This window comes from Mandrillus leucophaeus, unplaced genomic scaffold (genome assembly GCF_000951045.1).
Source record: "Mandrillus leucophaeus isolate KB7577 unplaced genomic scaffold, Mleu.le_1.0 Scaffold298, whole genome shotgun sequence".
NCBI classification, from domain to species: Eukaryota; Metazoa; Chordata; class Mammalia; order Primates; family Cercopithecidae; genus Mandrillus; species Mandrillus leucophaeus.
Window position 1 is genome coordinate 2,837,414 of NW_012103120.1, and position 18,287 is coordinate 2,855,700.

Consider the following 18,287-nt stretch of genomic DNA (forward strand, 5'->3'; position numbering starts at 1 on the left):
AGGGCCCCACCCAGCCTCCCGCCCCGCAGGCTTCCCGCCCGCGGGCCCGTCCCGTCTGAAGTCACAGGCGGCGCGACCACGTATATGGGCAACAATTGTTTTCTAATTGGCGGAGGAGTCAGAGCATGAATTAGACTTTTGACCTGATGCTTGGGGATCGTAGCGCAACTTCTTTAGGACGGCAGACTAAGTGCAGCCCCGGCTGGAGGGCGCGCGGGGTGCAGGTCTAGGGAGCCGGGCCGGGGGCCGGGGCTGGATTGGGTGATGCAAATTTAGCCAACGCGCTTAAGACGCACTCCTTTCCGGTCACCTCCTCTCTTTTTATAGTGGGAACTGTTTGTGTCCAGAATTAAGCTATCATTTAATAAGGGGCCAGGATGAGGTGGTCGTGCAGCATTTTGTTCTGGAGAAGGTAGGATCAACTGTAGTATCACAACATATTCCGTAGGCGTTCCCATTGCCGTCCATGGGCTGGCAAGAGGCAGTAAACTTTAGCGTGATGTTTGGGGACTGGTACGAAAGGTGGGTATGGGGATATTCTTTTAATTACTATTTTCCAGCTTTTCAAACTGTGCATGTACATTTAAATTGTTGAAGAGTTTTTTCAATATTGACAACGTATCAGGAATTTAATAAAAGTACTATCCTGGTTACAACTACTTGGGGAATAGTAAACAAATGCTGAAAATGGATAATGATAGAATATAAAACATTCAAAAACACATTTAAGTTTGTTCTTTTTCTGAATTTATCACCAATAATCTGGATCACGTGTAACAGAAAAATAGAAAACACAGACTTTGAACATAACTGTAAGGAAGATTTTTTTTCTTTTTTTTTTTGAGATGGAGTCTCCCTCTGTCTGTCACCCAGGTTGTATTGTGGCGGTGCGATCTCGGCTCACTGTAGCCTCTGCCTCCCAGGTTCAAGCGATTCTCTGGCCCCAGTCTCCTGAGTGGCTGGGATTACAGGCGCCTGCCACCATGTCTAGCTAATTGTTGTATTTTTAGTAGAGACAGGGTTTCACCATTTTAGCCAGGCTGGTCTCGAACTCCTGGACTCAAGTGATCTGTCTGCCTTGGCCTCCCAAACTGTTGGGATTACAGGTGTGAGCCACTGCGCCCAGCCAGGAAGTAACTTTTTTTTTTTTTTTTTGAGACGAGTCTTGCTCTGTCGCCCAGGCTGGAGTGCAGTGGTGCAATCTTGGCTCACTGCAAGCTTCACCTCCCAGGTTCACACCATTCTCCTGCCTCAGTCTCCCGAGTAGCTGGGACTACAGGTGCCCGCCACCACGCCCAGCTAATTTTTTTATATTTTTAGTAGAGATGGGGTTTCACCATGTTATCTAGGATGGTCTCCATCTCCTGACCTCGTGATCTGCCAGCCTTGGCCTCCCAAAGTGCTGGGATTACAGGCGTGAGCCACCGCGCCCGGCCAGGAAGTTACTTTTAATCAAAAGTGTTAGAACTTCCACACTGGTTCCTTCCAAACACCGAGCACACTACTCTAGTGATGATGCTGTGCTCACAACACTAGGGTAATTCAATTCAGAGTTCTGACCATACCTCCCTATTTTGTACAGTATTCATAGAAAATGAAAAAGTCAGTTATCTTTAAAAAAAATACATTAACTGAAAAGTGAAAACAGAATGTACTGAGAAAAAAGATGGCACCACGGTGCTTACGTTAAAATGGATTCATTCAATATTCCCAAACGCGAAGTAAACAGTTTTACATAATTATTTCCTTATAACAGTTTTCATGTTGGCAAAATAAATAATACTTTAATTACGAACTGTTTTATTTCAGTCTGAGATACTTAATTCTTGCAGTGCATGCCCACCGGTAACAAAATCTATTAATAACACTCCCAAACCATGGGACTTTAAAGTTACAATCAACTGCTGAGAGGCATAAAAGTAATATCATTAAACAGAGAGTATGAAAATTAGGTTTTAAAATTAAAAACAAAACCTGGTTACTATTCTCTAGGAAATATTTCAAATATATAATCATCTCCAGCTTGGCTATCAAATTTCCTATACTTAAAATATGGTAGATTGCAGTTAATTTTATCTTTTTAGGTAGCAGGTATTATTTATTAAGCTTTCAATCTTTGGAGGAGCTAGAAGTTTTGAAATGTACCAAATTTAATGTCATTAACCAATTGGAATTTTTAAGATATTCTATTCAGAATTTCCTGTTCTTTTTCATTTTGGATGGATGTTGGTATTTGTTCCACCACTTTTTTGCACCTGCATACTTCTTGTTAACTTATAGATACCATGAGCCATACTTTCTTAGTATTGAAATAAATTTTATTTTAAAATGTTAAAAACATGATAAAACATGATTCCTTTAGGAAAAAACTCCCACTCTACCCATCCCCTTAATATCTATATAACAGTACTCAGAGCAGTATTTGTCAGTGTTTGCCTAGGATGATGAGGATGTCTGAACTACCGGGAGTTTTCTTTAAACTGCATATTTCTGGGTCTACCCCAGATCTACTAAATCAGAATCTCTGAGGGTGGAGTCTATGACTGATTGTTAAAAAATGCTCCCAGGGATTGTTTTTATACTAAAATTTGGGAGCTACTAGTTTAAGGTACAAAATATGACCTGTGGTTTCACTGTGGGTCTAAAAGTATATATTAAAATTATTTGGGAAGTCTAGTCAAATGCCATAATGGTCTGTAAGGTAATCTATGATTGCTGACGTGCTTGACAGAGCATTAAATACCCTTTTTTCCTGCCTTGAAGTTATCTTTTCCATCATGTACATTAAATGTTGATGGAAACACATGTAAGGAGTCCCGAGTTCAAGAGCAATATCAACCCAGTCCCAGATGCATTTCAGCGGGGTTTCCTCATATCCAGCAAACATGGCCGGGTTTGCTAAGAGTCCTCTTGCAACCATCACACCTACAAATTAAAGCACACCATATTTGTCCATACATTAAGAACCCCTGGTTATTAGTTCAAGCTCAATGAAGCAAACAGAATTTTTTAAAAAAAGTATTATCACCAAGGTTTTGTGATGCCTTTATTACATTAGTATGTTTAATTCAATTACAAAAGAATTAATTTTGGTACCTTTTGTAAACCAGGAAAGTTTAAATGTACTTATAGAAATCTTTATTTTTTAAAGATTTTTACATTAAACAGTTAGTCTTTAGTTTTTCTTTAGGGTGAATCTAGACTGTCATAAATTGGGCTGCTTAAAGTTCAGTTTATCTATATTCTCCCATCTAGCAATCACAGGGCTTGGCATGCCAATAATTTAAGGAAATAATGAAACTGCACAGCAGTTCTGGGGTTCTTTTAGCTCTTATCATTCTCGAGTTCACTTACTCTCATTTCTAGGTGCTTTATTTTACTAGTAGGCTATCTAGAAAATTCTTCACTGGTCACTAGATATGATGGCGTCAGAAAAGTAATTGAATTAATTTATCCCAGTTAAGATAATCCATGTTTTTCCAGGTAGAAAACTTAACATCATTTTAATAAATTGCTTAGCTTAAAACAGTACAATGGGAAAATATGGCTTAATGTTAAACAAAACAAATGAAAATCAAATTAACATTACTTCCCCACTCTCATTTCTTCCCAATTAAAAGAACCCAAGTATTTATTTCTTACCATCTGTCCCAGTAATCTGCCACACATTTTCTGCTTCCTTTAAGCTTCTGATGTCTCCATTAGCAATCACAGGTATAGACATATTTTCCTTAATTATTTTAATGGAATCGTAGTGCACTGGCTGATGTCTTTCTTCAGCAGTTCTTCCATGGACTGTAATCCATGAAACTCCTGTTGCTTCAGCCTTTCGACAAAGATCTACCGTTCTTTTAAGGTCATCATGGATCCTACAATTTCAAAATTATATTTATCTGTTCACAGCACACAAATCTTAATGCTAACATTAACTGACTAAAATGATATTTCATCTACTAAATTAGTTAGATTTGCTATATCATATTATTACTATATGTCATTATCAGCAAGGTTTTCTTCAGGGATCAGTTCCTACTCAAGACCTCAAATTTAGCTATGTCACTACTGACAACAAAGGACAAAAAAGTTTTATCTTAGACCTAGTGCTTCTATGCTTTGGCTCTGATAAATCAAAGAGCCATGAAAGTACTGTCACAGATGAATTTAAACCTTAATATTTGCTGTGCATGCCCCCATCGCCAAGTGGGAGAACATAATACTTTATCTTGAAATATGTTTTCAGGCTGGGCACGGTGGCTCACTCCTGTAATCCCAGCACTTTGAGAGGCTGAGGCAGGCGGATCACTTGAGGCCAGGAGCTCCAGACTGGCCTGGCCAACATGGGGAAACCTCGTCACTACTAAAAAATACAAAAATTAGCGAGGTGTGGTGACACACGCCTGTAATCCCAACTGCTTGAGAGGCTGAGGCATGAGAATTGCTTGAACCTGGGAGGCAGGGGTTGCAGTGAGCCAAGATCGTGCCATTACACTCCAGCCTGGGCAACAGGGTGAGACTCTGTCTTAAAAAAAGAAGTATGTTTTCAACCTGTCACGGAAAAACTGATTCCTGGTTTATTTTCTTTTCATTGTGAAATTTTAGTGCAAATATTTTTCCTGTTTTCTATACTTGGCACCAGTAATGTTTCTTAACATTAAATACTACATAGCTAAAGTTGAAAGTTTGGTGAGACTTACAATAAAGGGAGGCTTTAACTTTCGTTAAAAGTACAAGAGGAAGTTTTTCAGGACTATACATGAAAATTATGGTATATATTCTTTTACTAAATGTCTTATTTTCAACACTTCCATACACCAGCTACCAATTTATTTAGGATAGACACTCCTAACAGCATCAGACAAAAGGAATAATCTTTTATTTCCTAAGTAATGGATGATCGTATCAATAGATTGAAATATTGTCTTTACCTTATTTTAATAGAAACTGAAAATCCAGGGGTTTCCACTTGATTTCTTACTTGTTTCACCATATCTCGAACAAGCTCTGGCTTGTTTATTAAGCAAGCCCCATAACCTTCTGCCATTGCCCACCTTTGTAAAGCAAACATATGAACAAGTGAATTATAAATAACTGGAAGAGAAGACAAAATTCTGAAAGCAATGAAATATAAGTGCATCCATTTCTCTAGTGATCTAGAATAGAAGCAGATTTAAAAAATTCATAGGTTCAACATTTCTAAGTGGATCAATATGAGATTAGGAAAACATGTTCCCAGATCAAAAAGTACTCAGGAGAAATGGTTTTCATTGGCAAGTGAGACTATTAAGTTAAAAGTCATTCAACCAAAACAGGTTTAAATATTTCAAGTAATTAATTGCAATGACTTCAGATTTCAAAAATTCCAAATTTGATGTTTATTGTACATAACGAGGTTTTATTAGTCTCAATAGTAGAAAGATAGTTTTGGCCTACAGCATTCCAATACCACTAAACAGCTTATTTAACTCTCCTAATGAGTATACAAATATGTCTCATCTGATTTAGATTACGCTATACTTAACAACTTTGCTTTTATTCTGTGGACACATTTTCAATTACTGATAATCTACTACAGTGCCAGTACAGTAGAACTATTATTGTCAGGAGAGGTGCGGTGGCTCAGGTCTGTAATCCCAGGACTTTGGGAGGCCGAAGCGGGTAGATCACCTGAGGTTGGGAGTTCGCGACCAGCCTGACCAACACAGAGAAACCCCGTCTCTACCAAAAATACAAAATTAGCCGGGCATGGTGGCGCATGCCTGTAATCCCAGCTACTCGGGAGGCTGAGGCAGGAGAATTGCTTGAAACTCGGAGGCAGTGGTTGTGGTGAGCCCAGACGGCACCACTGCACTCCGATTTGGGAAACTCCGTCTCAAAAAAAAAAAAAAAAAGAAATATTATTGTCAAATTAAGTACATCCTATCAACACCCAGTTACTTAAACCCAACCAAATAACTGTGGTATAGAAAGAAAAGGTGATCATAATAAGGTATTTTTATAAGGAGAATTAATTAGGAGGAAATATATGGTGATTTCCTAAGTCAAACAATCTGTTTTCAGAGCAAGCATATCTGACATGACAGTAAAAATACATTTTAGGGATTGCCGTAAATATTAGATTCTCACATAACTACTTATGGATGAGATTCAAGGCACAGCCACATAAAAATTCTATTGGTGAGGGGAGACAAAACACCTGTCTATACATCGTTTCAGTCATCAGAAAAGACCTTTGAATTTATGTTCCTAAATTATATTTCCCTATATTTTCTTCCTTCTTGTTTTGAGCCCTGGGGCTGTAACTCTATTTTCTTTTTAAGTTTTGGAAAACTAGAAAGATATTTTACCATGTTCACACATAGTTTTTTTTGTAATCTCTTGGAAAATTCTTCCAACTTCTTTGAGCTTTACCTCTGAGGGCAACCACAGTTAATGTCTATTCCATTCGCATAAGGACAGACTATACGAGCAGCATCAGATAAAAGTCTTGCATCGTTAGCAGCAAACTGAACAATCAATGGGCAATCACCTGACAAAATGAATAGCTCAACGTTAAAATTCACAGGAAAAAACCCTGCACACACACACACACACACACACACACACCAAACTTTAATGTTTGCACAGGATAAAAGAGCAATAACGATTTTTAGCCTAAGAAGCATCTGTCCAAATAATATAACATTAAACAATTTAAAATATTTTAAATTAAAAGCAATTTACACTCAGTAAAAAATTCAAACAGTACCAAATTTGATAAATGAAAACAATTCTAACACTTTTGACAAAATAGACCCTCTTCCCAAAGGTGAGAATTAGTTTACCTGCATTCCAGAACAATTTTTTTGTATACCTGTAAAATTTAAACAAGTGTGAACATTCTATAAATACCACTATGCCTACTGTTCCTTTCTTTCCTGATATATCTGGGAGATGTACTCAGTCCTATTTTCTTCTTTATAGTGGGATATTCCGCTGTATGGATGGACCATACAGTGTATTTTTAGACTGTTTCACATGCTCTGAGTATATTCATAGCGTAAATTCTTAGGAGTAGAATTGTTAATAGTCATTTAGCATACAACATTGTGATAGATATTACAGAATTATCATCCAAGAGTTTACCAATATATACATACACCAATATGGATAAAACTTCTTGTTTCCTCACAACTTATCATACAGTGTATATCCAACATTTGAATATTCTAATTAGTGAGCTCTTTTCATATTCTTTGCATTTTTCTATATATAATTAGTCATTCCTCTTATTTGTAATTTTTTATAAAACAAAGAAATTAGTATTGCTATCTATCATGTGTTATAAATATTCTCCTCAGTTTTTTGTCTTTGAGCATATTTGTGCTCTTACATATAAAGGTTTAAATTTTTTTTTTTTTTGAGACAGCGTCTCTCTCTGTCACCCAGGCTGGAGTGCAGTGGCACAATCTCAGCTCACTGCAACCTCTGTGTCCCAGGTTCAAGTGATTCTCTGGCTCATCCTCCCAAGTAGCTAGGAGTACAGGCGCCTGCCACCAAAGCCAGCCAATTTTTTAATTTTTAGTAGAGACAGGGTTTTGCCATGTTGGTCAGGCTGGTCTCGAACTCCTGACCTCAGGTGATCCACCCACCTTGGCCTCCCAAAGCGCTAAGATTACAAGAATGAGCCACCGCGTCTGGCCCAAAGGTTTAAATTTTAATACAGCCAAATGTATTAAAGCTTCCTATGTTTTAAAGAACATATTTTTCTTATCCTTGGGTCAGTGTTATGAACTCTTTTTAGATGTATTTCAACATTTCTTTTGAGGAATACTTGTACGAGAATCATTGGATGTTTATAAAAATGCAGATTTCTTGGCATCATCCTAGTTGCATTGATTCAAGATTCCTATGGCAATCCACTGATTTATAGGATTATGATGGTTTAGGAGAATTTGCTTTATTCTTTATGGAGATGTAAGGTGCTTTCTCTTTTGTAGCTCAAGAGAGTTACAGAATTTCAATTTAACAACCATTTATTGGTCTAATATATTTCCAACACTGTACTAGATGCTAAGGATACAAATCAAGCTATTTCTATACCTACAGCCCTCAAGGAGGCCGAACCTAATGGGAGAAACAGGCATATAAAGAGGAAATCATAATGCAGTAGAATTAAGTGCAACATAAGAGCCTATGCTTAGTAGGGAAGACGTGAGTAGAGGATGATTAAAAAAAAAAAAAAAAGATTCATGGCTACAAATATTGAGAGCTGAATGAAGAAACATAAACTACAGTTTGCAAGAGAGAGAAAGGGGTCTGGTGTGAGAAGACAGGGTATGTTCAAGGACTTAAAATAACTTAGGAATTTTGAAGGATAAAGTCAGTGGGCGTGGGGAGAAACTGAAGGAAGATAAGGCTGCAGAAGATGTATTTAGAGGTCAGATTATGAAAAACTGTATATTATCCTCAGGTGCTAAAATTTTAGTCTTTAAGCCAGTAGTTCTCAACCTTTAACAAGCTCAGAATTACCTGGAAAGCTTTTCAGAACACAGATTGCTGGACCACATATCCAGAATTTCTGATTTAGTATACCTGTAAATCTCCCTTTCTAACAAGTTTCCAGATAATACTAATGCTGCTGGTCTGGGGATCCCACCTTGTGAACAATGAGGAAAATTTACATTTTCAATAGGTCACTTGGAGGATAGTTTGGAATGGTACAAGACTAGAGGCAGTGTGACAGGCATCTACCCTAATAGCCCTAGTGAGAGGAGAGGGTTTCAAAGTGGCCTTACGCTTTGGTATATACACTGATAGTTTACAAGGCATTCAGTAATAACAGGTAAAAAAAAATACTTATTAAAAACACTAAAGAACTAAAACTTTTTCACATAAAATCTCTAAATTGTGTTGTTTCTGATTAGACAAGATAGTTGAGTTTGTAAACAAATTTAAAAAGTTTTACAAAGTCAGTACACTCGGTTTCACATACCTTGGTTTGTGGTAAATTCACTGTCTCTGGCTTTTATAGATTTGACAAAATCAGCGGCAACTATCATTGGTGTATAACACAGATCACAACTGTATTTTCTTACTAGTGTCCTAAAAGCCAACCTGTGAGCATATAAAACCTTAATTATGCATTTAGAAACACCACAAACATATTTTAGTGCATTGTTAAATATTTATCACAGAAAGTTCTACCTATGGGGAGATGGAGGATATTTACTTTTCCCTACTATTCCTGCTAAGTATTACTAAAAACCCTGGATATTATATATAAAACAAACACAAGAAAATTTTGAAAGGTGAAGAAAAGATGGCCAGACAGGCTAGTGACCTCAGGACCTGAGGAATGACAGGGTGGTGAGTTCTCTGGATTTTATTTTTGTCTCAAATATCCTAGACTTGAAGAAGCTGGCCAACTGGAAACAACAATGGATGCAGAAAAAAAAACAGCCCCAACAAAAGCCTTCTCTAACCAAGGGACCAGGAAAATATTCTTTCTGACCTAGTAAGACAGAAATCTTTTAGACAGTTCTACTCCAGCCAAATACTGTAGAAAAAGCTATGGCTTTATCTCCATTAGCAAAGGCCAAGTGGGAATCCTAGACTTCTACCCTCTAAAGGCTGTTAACAAGGTGCTCCAACATTCTACTGAGATGATGTCCGAGAAGGCCAGGTAAGGATTTGAAACTTTCATCTCTGGTGGCCAGTGAGGTCACTCCCAGCCCAGTGGTATCAGTGGAGGCCACAAGGGGAGCCTGGACTTCCATGCCTGCCAGCAGTAATGAAGCACTCCTCTTCCTCACTGCTTGGTGTGGTTTCAGAGGAGGCATAGTGGAGAGCCAGGACTTTCATTATTGCCCAGCATATATAAGGCTACCCTCACCATGGGGAACTGTAACTCTCATCCCTGTCCAGCAGTAATGAGGAGCTCCTCACCCACCAGATGTCGAAGGCGGCCAAGTGAAGAACTTGGACTTCTATCAGATAGTAATGAGGTGGCATCACTCCCCTAATCATTCCCTGCTGGAGTGTTGTCAGAAAAAGCCAGTTAAAACAGAATGTTCAATAGTCAAAATCAATTAATCTAATCCATCATATTAACAGGCTAAATAATAAAAAGCACATGATCACGTAGATGCAGAAAAGGCATTTGACAAAATACCCATACATAGTAAAAAAAAAAAAAAAAAGCTAACTCTCAGAAAACCAGAAGTAGAGGGAACCTTCCTCAGTTTCATAAAGTACATCCATAAAATTCCTACAGAACACTTTTGCCTTAGACAGGAACAAGGTAAGGAAGTCTGCTCTTATCACCCTTATTCAACACAGCACTGAAACTTTTAGTCAGTGCAAGAAGGCATGATAAAGAACAAAAGGCACATGATCAAAAGGAAGAAATCCAACTGTCCTTATTTGCAGATGACATGGTTGTTTATAGACTCTGAAGGAATTTACAAAAAAACTAGAACCAACAAGTGAGTTTAGCAAGTTTTCAGGATATAAGATCAACATACAAAAATCTATTTCTATGTCCTAGCAATAAACATGTGAACACCAAAAATTAAAAATTCTATTTACAAACATGCTCAAAACAAACCCATGTGTCTTATAAAACATGTACAGAACTTGTAACCTGAAAACTACACAAAACTGATATTAGAAATCAAAGAAAATCTCAATCAATGGAAAGACATATTGTGTTCATGGATTGGGAGACTCAACACAGTAAGAAAGTCAATTCTTCCCAAGTTGAGGTATAGGTTTCACACAGTTCTTATGAAAATTCCAGCAAGGTTTTTTGCAGAGATAGACAAGGTCATTCTAAAATTTATTTGTAAAGCAAGGGAACTAGAATAGCTAAAACAATTTTGAAAAAGTAAATAAATTGGGAAGAACCAGTCTACCTGATTTCAAGACATATTATAGAGCTATATAATAAAACTGTGGTATTGGCAGGGAAAAAGATACAAGATCAACGGAACAAAATAGAAAATGCTTATTTCTCATAAAGAAGCAAATAATTAAATAGAGGAGAGACAGCCTTTCTTTTTTTTATTATTTTTTTTGAGATGGAGTTTTACTTTTGTTGCCCAGGCTGGAGTGCAGTGGCGCGATCTCGGCTCACTGCAACCTTCACCTCCCAGGCTCAAGCGATTTTCCTGTTTCAGCCTCCCAGCAGCTGGGACTATTGGCATGCAACACCATGCTGACTAATTTTTGTATTTAGTGGAGATGGAGTTTCACCATGTTGGACAGGCTGGTCTAGAACTCCTGACCTCAAATGATCTGTCCACCTCAGCCTCCCAAAGTGCTGGAATTAGGATTTGATGGCGTGAGGCACCGTGCCTGGCCCACAGCCTTTCAAAAATGGTGCTGGAGTAATTGGATACCCATAGGCAACCTAACCTAAGCCTCACACTTACATAAAAGTTAATGCAAAATTGATCGTGGACTTAAATGCAAAACATAAAACCATAAAACTTTTAGGGAAAAAAACTGAGGAGAAAATATTCAGGATCTGGAGCTACATAAAGGTTTCTTATACTTGACATCAAAAGCACAATTTACAAAAGAAAAAATTGATAAGTTAGACTTCATTAAAATGAAACTTTTGTTCTGCAAAAGATCCTAAGAGCATGAAAAGACAAGCCATATACAGGGAGGAAATATGTGCAAATCACATATCTGACAAAGCAGAATATATATCTAGAGTATATAAATAACTCTCAGCACTCAATAGAAAACAAGAAAACATGGATAAAAGCACTTGAATAGATACTTATACAAAGACAACATACAAATGGCCAATAAACACACAAAAAGATGTTCAGCATCATTAATCATTAGGGAAATGCAAATTAAAACTGCAATGAAATACCACTTTATACCCATTAGGATGATTATAATAATAAAAAAAACAAAACTCCCAGAATATAACAAGTGTTGATGAGGATGTGGAGAAATTAAAACTCTTGTTCACTGCTGCTGGTAAGGTAACATGGTGCAGCTGCTATGGAAAGCAGTATAGTAGCTGCTCAAAAAATTAAACATAGAATCACCATATGATCCAGCAATTCTACTTCCGGGTACATAGTCAAAAAAGAATTGAAAGCAGGGTTTCAGAGACCTGTTATGAACCATGGGTATTTGTATATGGGTATTTGTACACCCATAGTTCATGAAAGTATTGTTTGCGATAGCCAAAAGGTGGAAGTTATCTTGTGTTCTATTAATATATGAATGGATATCAACAGATGAATGGATAAACAAAATATACATAAAATGGAACATTATTCAGCCTTAAAAGGAACAATAGTCTGATATATGCTACAACATGAATGAACCTTGAGGATGTTATGCTGCATAAAATATTAGCAAAACCAGTTTTGAACAAATACGTATAAGACTTATATGAGGTACCTAGAGTAGTGAAATTCATAGAGGGAGAAAGTAGAATAATGGTTGCCAGGGGCTGCTGTAGGGAACAGTGGAATGGGGAGTTATAGTTTAATGTGTATAGAACTTCCATCTTCTAAGATGAAAAGAGTTTTAGAGATCAGATGCACAACAATGTGAATGTAATTAACACTACTGAACTGTATTCTTAAAAATGAGAGGTAAATTTTATGTTACGTATATTTTATAACAAACTTTTTTAAAAAAACAACTCAATAGTAAAAGAGCAAACAATCCAATTAGAAGATGAGCAAAAGATACCAAGAAATATTTCTTCGAAAACTGAACACACCACTACCTCAGGACCCAGTAATTGCACTATTTGTCCCAAGACTTAAGTTCACATAAAAATCTACACATCAATACTTATATCTATTTAATATACACTATATACTTATAGGTAGGAGTTACAACCACCACCATTTTTATAGATATAACAAGTGCAGCTCAGAGAGGTTGTTTACTCAGGATCACATATATACTAGGCAAGCGTTAGCATCATGACTCAATTCTAAATCATGATTCCAAAGGTAGGAGTTTGAAGTTCCCATACGCTGGTGGTCTTATAGTACTTTTAAAAAGTCAGAGCATAAAAGGGAAATTTCATCTTACTTCATTAACCATTTAGCAACACTTACTTTGAATATCGAACCATTGGGGCACAGACTTTTACCAGCTGTCCAGAATGAAACATTTCTATGGGATCTTTTTTTCTTTCTTGACATATTGTGGTCTGCATGCAGTCACTCTTCATTAATACAGATTTGTTTCAAATCTGAAAAAGACAGTAAGCTTGTATAGAGAAAATATGCTTTCACTATATTAATTCCATTCTAACGATTTCAACTGCCAACAATGTATATTTTTTATCAGGCTTATGGGCTCAGAAATTTTTTTATTAATAGCTTCTTTTCACAGTATCCAATATGATACTATAGAATGCTGCCTCTATTTGTAAGATAAATAGATGTGGAAAACTACCCAAGATAGTTGTGGAAAAACAAGATGTAGAAAACGATATTTTTCCCTAGTTTACCATGTTGTAAGTTTTCAGGTTATTTAAACATTTTTTACATGCTACTTTGTTGGGATTGGTGAGCCAAGAAATTTGGTTTATTTTATATATGATACTCGACTAGCATTTGGAAATATCTTGTTTTATTCAGGAAAGTTAAATGGCATTAATAGAGCAACTCTAAGTAGTCAGTGTTTCAAAAGATATCCTGGTGCTTTTATTGTAATTCTTGAATCCTGTTGTCTGCGAATCAGAAGATAAACAAACGTTAATTATTTTTAAAAATTTTAATGTGATATTATCTAGTGAAAATTTCAATTATAATTCTACAATTACATTCTAAATCACTTTTATACCCCAAGAGGTACAGGTACAAGTGATGAAATTATGGCGTTTATAAATGTTTTATATTTGCTATACTTAAAATCTTACCATTTCACAGTGTTGGTTACTTTTCATATTCCAGTTTTTGGCCTTAGTAATTTAGAAACAGGTATGTATGAAGGAAAAATGAAACAGAAAAAAATAAAAAAAAAAAGAATCGGATATGGGCCAACTTTATAACAGTCTAATTGCTCAAACTTTAGAGTCTTTAACCTTTAGGCAAAGAGTTGAAGTTAAAAATAGCCAAGGTACTTAAGGATGTCAGGATCTTGCAAGAAACTGCTGGAAGCACCAATATTTAAGTAACAGAGGAAAAGGGGAGAGCAACAAAGACTGAAGATGAACTTTGGAGCTGGGAGGAATAAACCTAAAGAGTGATACTCAGAAACCAAGAGAGAGACCATTATGAAGGAAGGAGGGGATAGGTATCTTAAACATCAAAGTAAGGCAAAAATAAAGGGTGCAATGCCAACAAGGTTATTAGTTATTTTAGCGAGAATTATTTCATTTTTATCCACTCCTGCAGTCATAGTAAATGGCATACAGAAGAAGGCCTCAATATTTATTTGCTTAAAGAATAAATCAGTAGCTTTCAGGGGGCTGGGCTCACACCTGTAAACTCAGCATTTTGGGAGGCCAAGGCAGGAGTTCCAGACCAGCTTGGGCAATATAGTGAGATTCCCATCTCTAAAAAAATTATAAAAATTAGCTGGGCGTAGCAGCAAGCACCTGTGGTTTCAGCTACTCTAGAAGCTTAGGCAGGAGGATCCCTTGAGCCCAGAAGGTTGAGGCTGCAGTGAGCCATGATCCTGCCACTGCACTCCAGCCTGGGTGACAGAGCTAGATCCCAACTCAACAAAAGAAAACAAAACAAAACAATCGGTAGCTTTCAACTTTAGTTGTATACTATAATGAACTGGGGAGCTTTTAAGAGTTAGGATGCCCAAGCCATACCCTAAACCAATTAAATCCAAATGTCTGGGCTCAGGATGCAGGCATCAGTGTTTTTATTAAAGCTCTTCAGGTGATTTCAATGTGCAGCTAAGCTTGGAATTACTGGAATAAGTAAATCCAAAGATTCCAAAGCACCTGGTACAATTGTTTGTTTAAATGGGTTCCTGCCTTACCTATTAGCTCCTTTGAGGATATGGATTGAGTCTTATGTTTGTAAACTCATGAGAGCATGCAGAGTAGAGGGGTCAAAACTTTCATTCTATGAGTGAATATTATTCACTGTTCTAAAATCTTCCACTGTGGGGAATAAAGTCAAGGAAGGAAAAATAATTCCTAATTCACAAGTAATGAACGAATCACTCCTATTCCCATCATGACTAAGATCTTACATACTAGGGAAAATCCTCTGAGACAAAGAGAGCATAATGCAGTGTGGCATAAGACTTGCTTACCTGAGGTGTTATGAGTATGAAATGCATTTAGATTTATAAAATACTTAGAACAGCGATAAGCACAGGATAAGCAGTAGCACCTTTTTGAAACAGAATGTAGAAAACCATGTAGCTCTGGAACTGGACAAAATTGGTTTCCTGGATACATACCTACTGTAGAAAATGAAAAAGTCATATTACAGTTTCTTTTTGCGAAGAAGCTTAAGACTTTCTTGCATACTTGTGGTTGATTGACCCTGTTAATTTATCAGTATTTATCTTAGAAGAAAGAAATCTAGGTCAAAAATGCGAACGTATTAGCTGAGAAGATACAATGGGAACCAACCTGATGCTCTTACAGCCTCAATACCGTTAGTTGAGATACAGACAATTTATCAGTTTGTAATTAAGAAAAAGTCTGACATGTGGCTGAAAGTGAGGAAGAGGTAGAAAAGGCAAAAGGTCAAAGGTCTCAGGGAAGGAAGGAGGGTAGAGACAGTGAGTTTTATTTGTCCTTTTATGGTTCAGTCTTCCTTCTTCATCGAGTCTCCCTAATTCTCTTCACTCCTCATCCCCAGCAATTTTTCTTCCCAAGCATTTCCTGCGGGCTTTTATTATCCCAGGAGTGCCAGTCAAGGGGTGGGACAGATACAGCTGTGTAGCAACTAACGACTGACTCTTGTGAGTGTGGAGGGCAAACCAAGCTCCCTGAAACCTCCGCTCTGCTCTCCTGCCTTACGCCGCACGGCCCCTGTTCTGAGGTTTAATACTTGCTTCACAGATAGGCGCTGCGGCCACGTTCCGGTGCCCACCTTCTCCTTGGCCCGGGCACGACGCCAGCCCAGGCGGCGCGGCCCAGAGCTGCTGCTAAAGACAGCGGAAAGCGCCGGCCGGACGGCCTTGGCTCCCTCGGTGCGCTGGGCGCAGAGCACTCGGACCCCGGGCGCCCACTGCCTGAGTAACCACCCGGCTCCTAGCCAGGCTTAGCCCAGCTGCGGGATAAGTCAGTTCGCCAGGCCGGCCTGGAGCCATGGGCTGGTTGGTCCGGCGGCGCCGAGATTCTGCGTCACCACTTGGGCGGGGCCGTTCTGCCGCTGACGACATCAACCCGGCACCTGCCAACATGGAAGGTGGCGACGGCAGCGTCGTTGTGGCTGGCCTCGGGGCTCGAGGTTCTGGAGCTGCTGCAGCGACAGTCCGGGAACTTCTGCAGGACGGTAAGGAGACGGGGTCTGACCAGGTCGTGGGTTTGGGGGTCTTCGCTGCTCCGCACCTGGACAGCGAGGTGGATCCAACCCGTTGCTTTGCAGAAAGTTTTCCAGTCTGGACGTGACCACTCCCCTCCGCCCGGCCCCCTGGCTTGGGTACTGTTCTAGCCAACCTGTTTCCTCTGGGACTAGCTACCTCTTTTCCGGTGTCTTGGGGACACCTGGTTTCTGTTTGCTCCTCATTTCAACTCGACCCCCGCCCCCCCCATGCCTCCAGCTTCCCTGAAGTTTAGGGAGACCAAACCCTGTGGCCCGCGTTGGCAGCCACGGGCTGCTGCCGCAGTTCTTGAACGGGTGTAGCGTTCGAGCTCTTCAAAAGTGTAAGATCTAGAACAGACGGCAGACGCATGATGAAGTAGGGCCTTGTTTTAAAGTAGAACTGGAAACGCCTACTCCTTTAACAAATGGACTATACAGGTCACCCCTCTCGCAGCCGGTTTTTTTTTCCCACTCCTTTATGAGGCAGTTATCCACAGTGAGACGTGGGAGAAGGTTTGAGGCATTCGTTCGGGTTGGGATTAACCATTTGTACAGAATCTAGCAGTCAGATTTATTGCTAGTCAGTTTGGAGAGAAGTTGCCCAAAATAAGAAAAGTTAGATATACTTGAAAAGCATATTCAGTTGTGTCAATCCAGTTACCATGCCCGAATCTCTTATCCTTCAGAATTTAAAGTTCAAATTTATAAGCATAAAAATAAAGCCCTTCTCACCTGTTTTTAATTTTTTCTCTAGTGGCCATCGCATTCTACCTTGTACTAAAATAATTTGTATACTTTTTAAAATCTCTTCTGTATGGCGAACTTTTTTTTTAATATCCCACAATGTGAATAGCAGTATCTTGCATACAGTAGGTGCAGAATGTTTTTTAAAGTGATCGTCGCAGTTAGAAGCACATGAACACATTTGAAGACCAAAGTGGGTAATAAATGAAATAAAGTTCTAAATTGTTGTTTATTTTCTCTGACTGTTGAATATTTTATTGTCATCCTGAATTACATGCTTTCTCATGATAATGTATGTACTTTTGTCAAAAGCAATGATGTTTTCTGAACTATTTTGTGTTGGAAACTAGGTCAGGGTCTCTATCTAAAACTTGATTAAACTGAATGTAAATTAAGATACAAGGCAGAGACCCTGATATATTTGCAATTGCTCCTGATATATGTGCAATTCTTGCCCTCAAGTAGTTCACCATCTAGTAGAGGAAATAATCTTGTAGGGCTATTAAGGTAGGTGCTGTAATACAGTGATGTAAGATAGCAATTGGATTGTGTATAAAGTAGAGCATTAATATAGAGGAGAATGATAACTGGGGGTTGGGAACTGGTTAGGAAATGTCAGAAAAGGCTTTCTAGGTGGAGACGTTTTAAACTGTAGATAGGACTTCCCCAGGTGAACAGTGGAAGGGACAATACAGTCCAAACACTGGATACATGTTTCAGTAGGGTGTATTTCAGGAATTGTAATCAGTTCTTGGAGGGTAAATAGTCTTCAGTTCTGCCTTCTGTATTTTCCTCCTTGGTTCTCTGCTGTTCTCCACAGTGATTATTTAAATCTTCTTTATCCTTTTCAAACCTTTTCCTTCAAGCTCAACAAATGACTTTCAGCTTCCCTGGGGAGAAAAAAAGGAGCCATCAGATGTGAACTTTCTCCATTTCTTGCCCATCAAAGCTATAAATTTAACTTCAACCTATAACCATCCGTTGCACCTTTTTCTCCTTGCCTTTTCAATTGCAACAGAAGTGGAGTCTCTGCTCCTTTCTTTCTTCTTCTTTTTTTTTTTTTTTTTT

The 18,287-nt window shown here is 38.3% G+C and overlaps 2 protein-coding genes across 3 annotated transcripts in view; one reads left to right on the forward strand and one right to left on the reverse strand.

Moving 5' to 3' along the window:
• Positions 1-2,296: 2,296 nt before the first annotated feature.
• On the reverse strand, positions 2,297-16,219 carry DUS4L (dihydrouridine synthase 4-like (S. cerevisiae)). The gene is made up of 7 exons (XM_011986383.1): positions 15,575-16,219; positions 13,083-13,219; positions 8,972-9,093; positions 6,409-6,526; positions 4,926-5,048; positions 3,643-3,869; positions 2,297-2,925 (listed from the first exon to the last, which is right to left on the reverse strand). Exons 2-7 carry the CDS (start codon positions 13,196-13,198, stop codon positions 2,678-2,680), a joined length of 954 nt encoding a protein of 317 aa, XP_011841773.1. The 5' UTR covers positions 13,199-13,219; positions 15,575-16,219; the 3' UTR covers positions 2,297-2,677.
• The window catches only part of COG5 (component of oligomeric golgi complex 5), a 362,534-nt gene continuing 359,828 nt past the window's right edge, over positions 15,582-18,287 (forward strand). For both annotated transcript variants that reach the window (XM_011986381.1, XM_011986382.1), the window contains exon 1: positions 15,582-16,445. In XM_011986381.1, the coding sequence (XP_011841771.1) occupies positions 16,259-16,445 (187 nt within the window). In that variant the 5' untranslated portion in view covers positions 15,582-16,258. The remainder of the gene's footprint in view (positions 16,446-18,287) is intronic.

What these genes read in the sequence shown, in the direction of transcription:
- DUS4L (XM_011986383.1), bottom strand. Translation starts at nt 13,198, where the DNA reads ATGAAGAGTGACTGCATGCAGACCACAATATGTCAAGAAAGAAAAAAA. An exon ending in CCAATGGTTCGATATTCAAA is followed by an intron (nt 9,094 to 13,082) that starts GTAAGTGTTGCT and finishes ATATGCTCACAG; the next exon opens with GTTGGCTTTTAGGACACTAG. An exon ending in TGAATTTACCACAAACCAAG is followed by an intron (nt 6,527 to 8,971) that starts GTATGTGAAACC and finishes TCATTTTGTCAG; the next exon opens with GTGATTGCCCATTGATTGTT.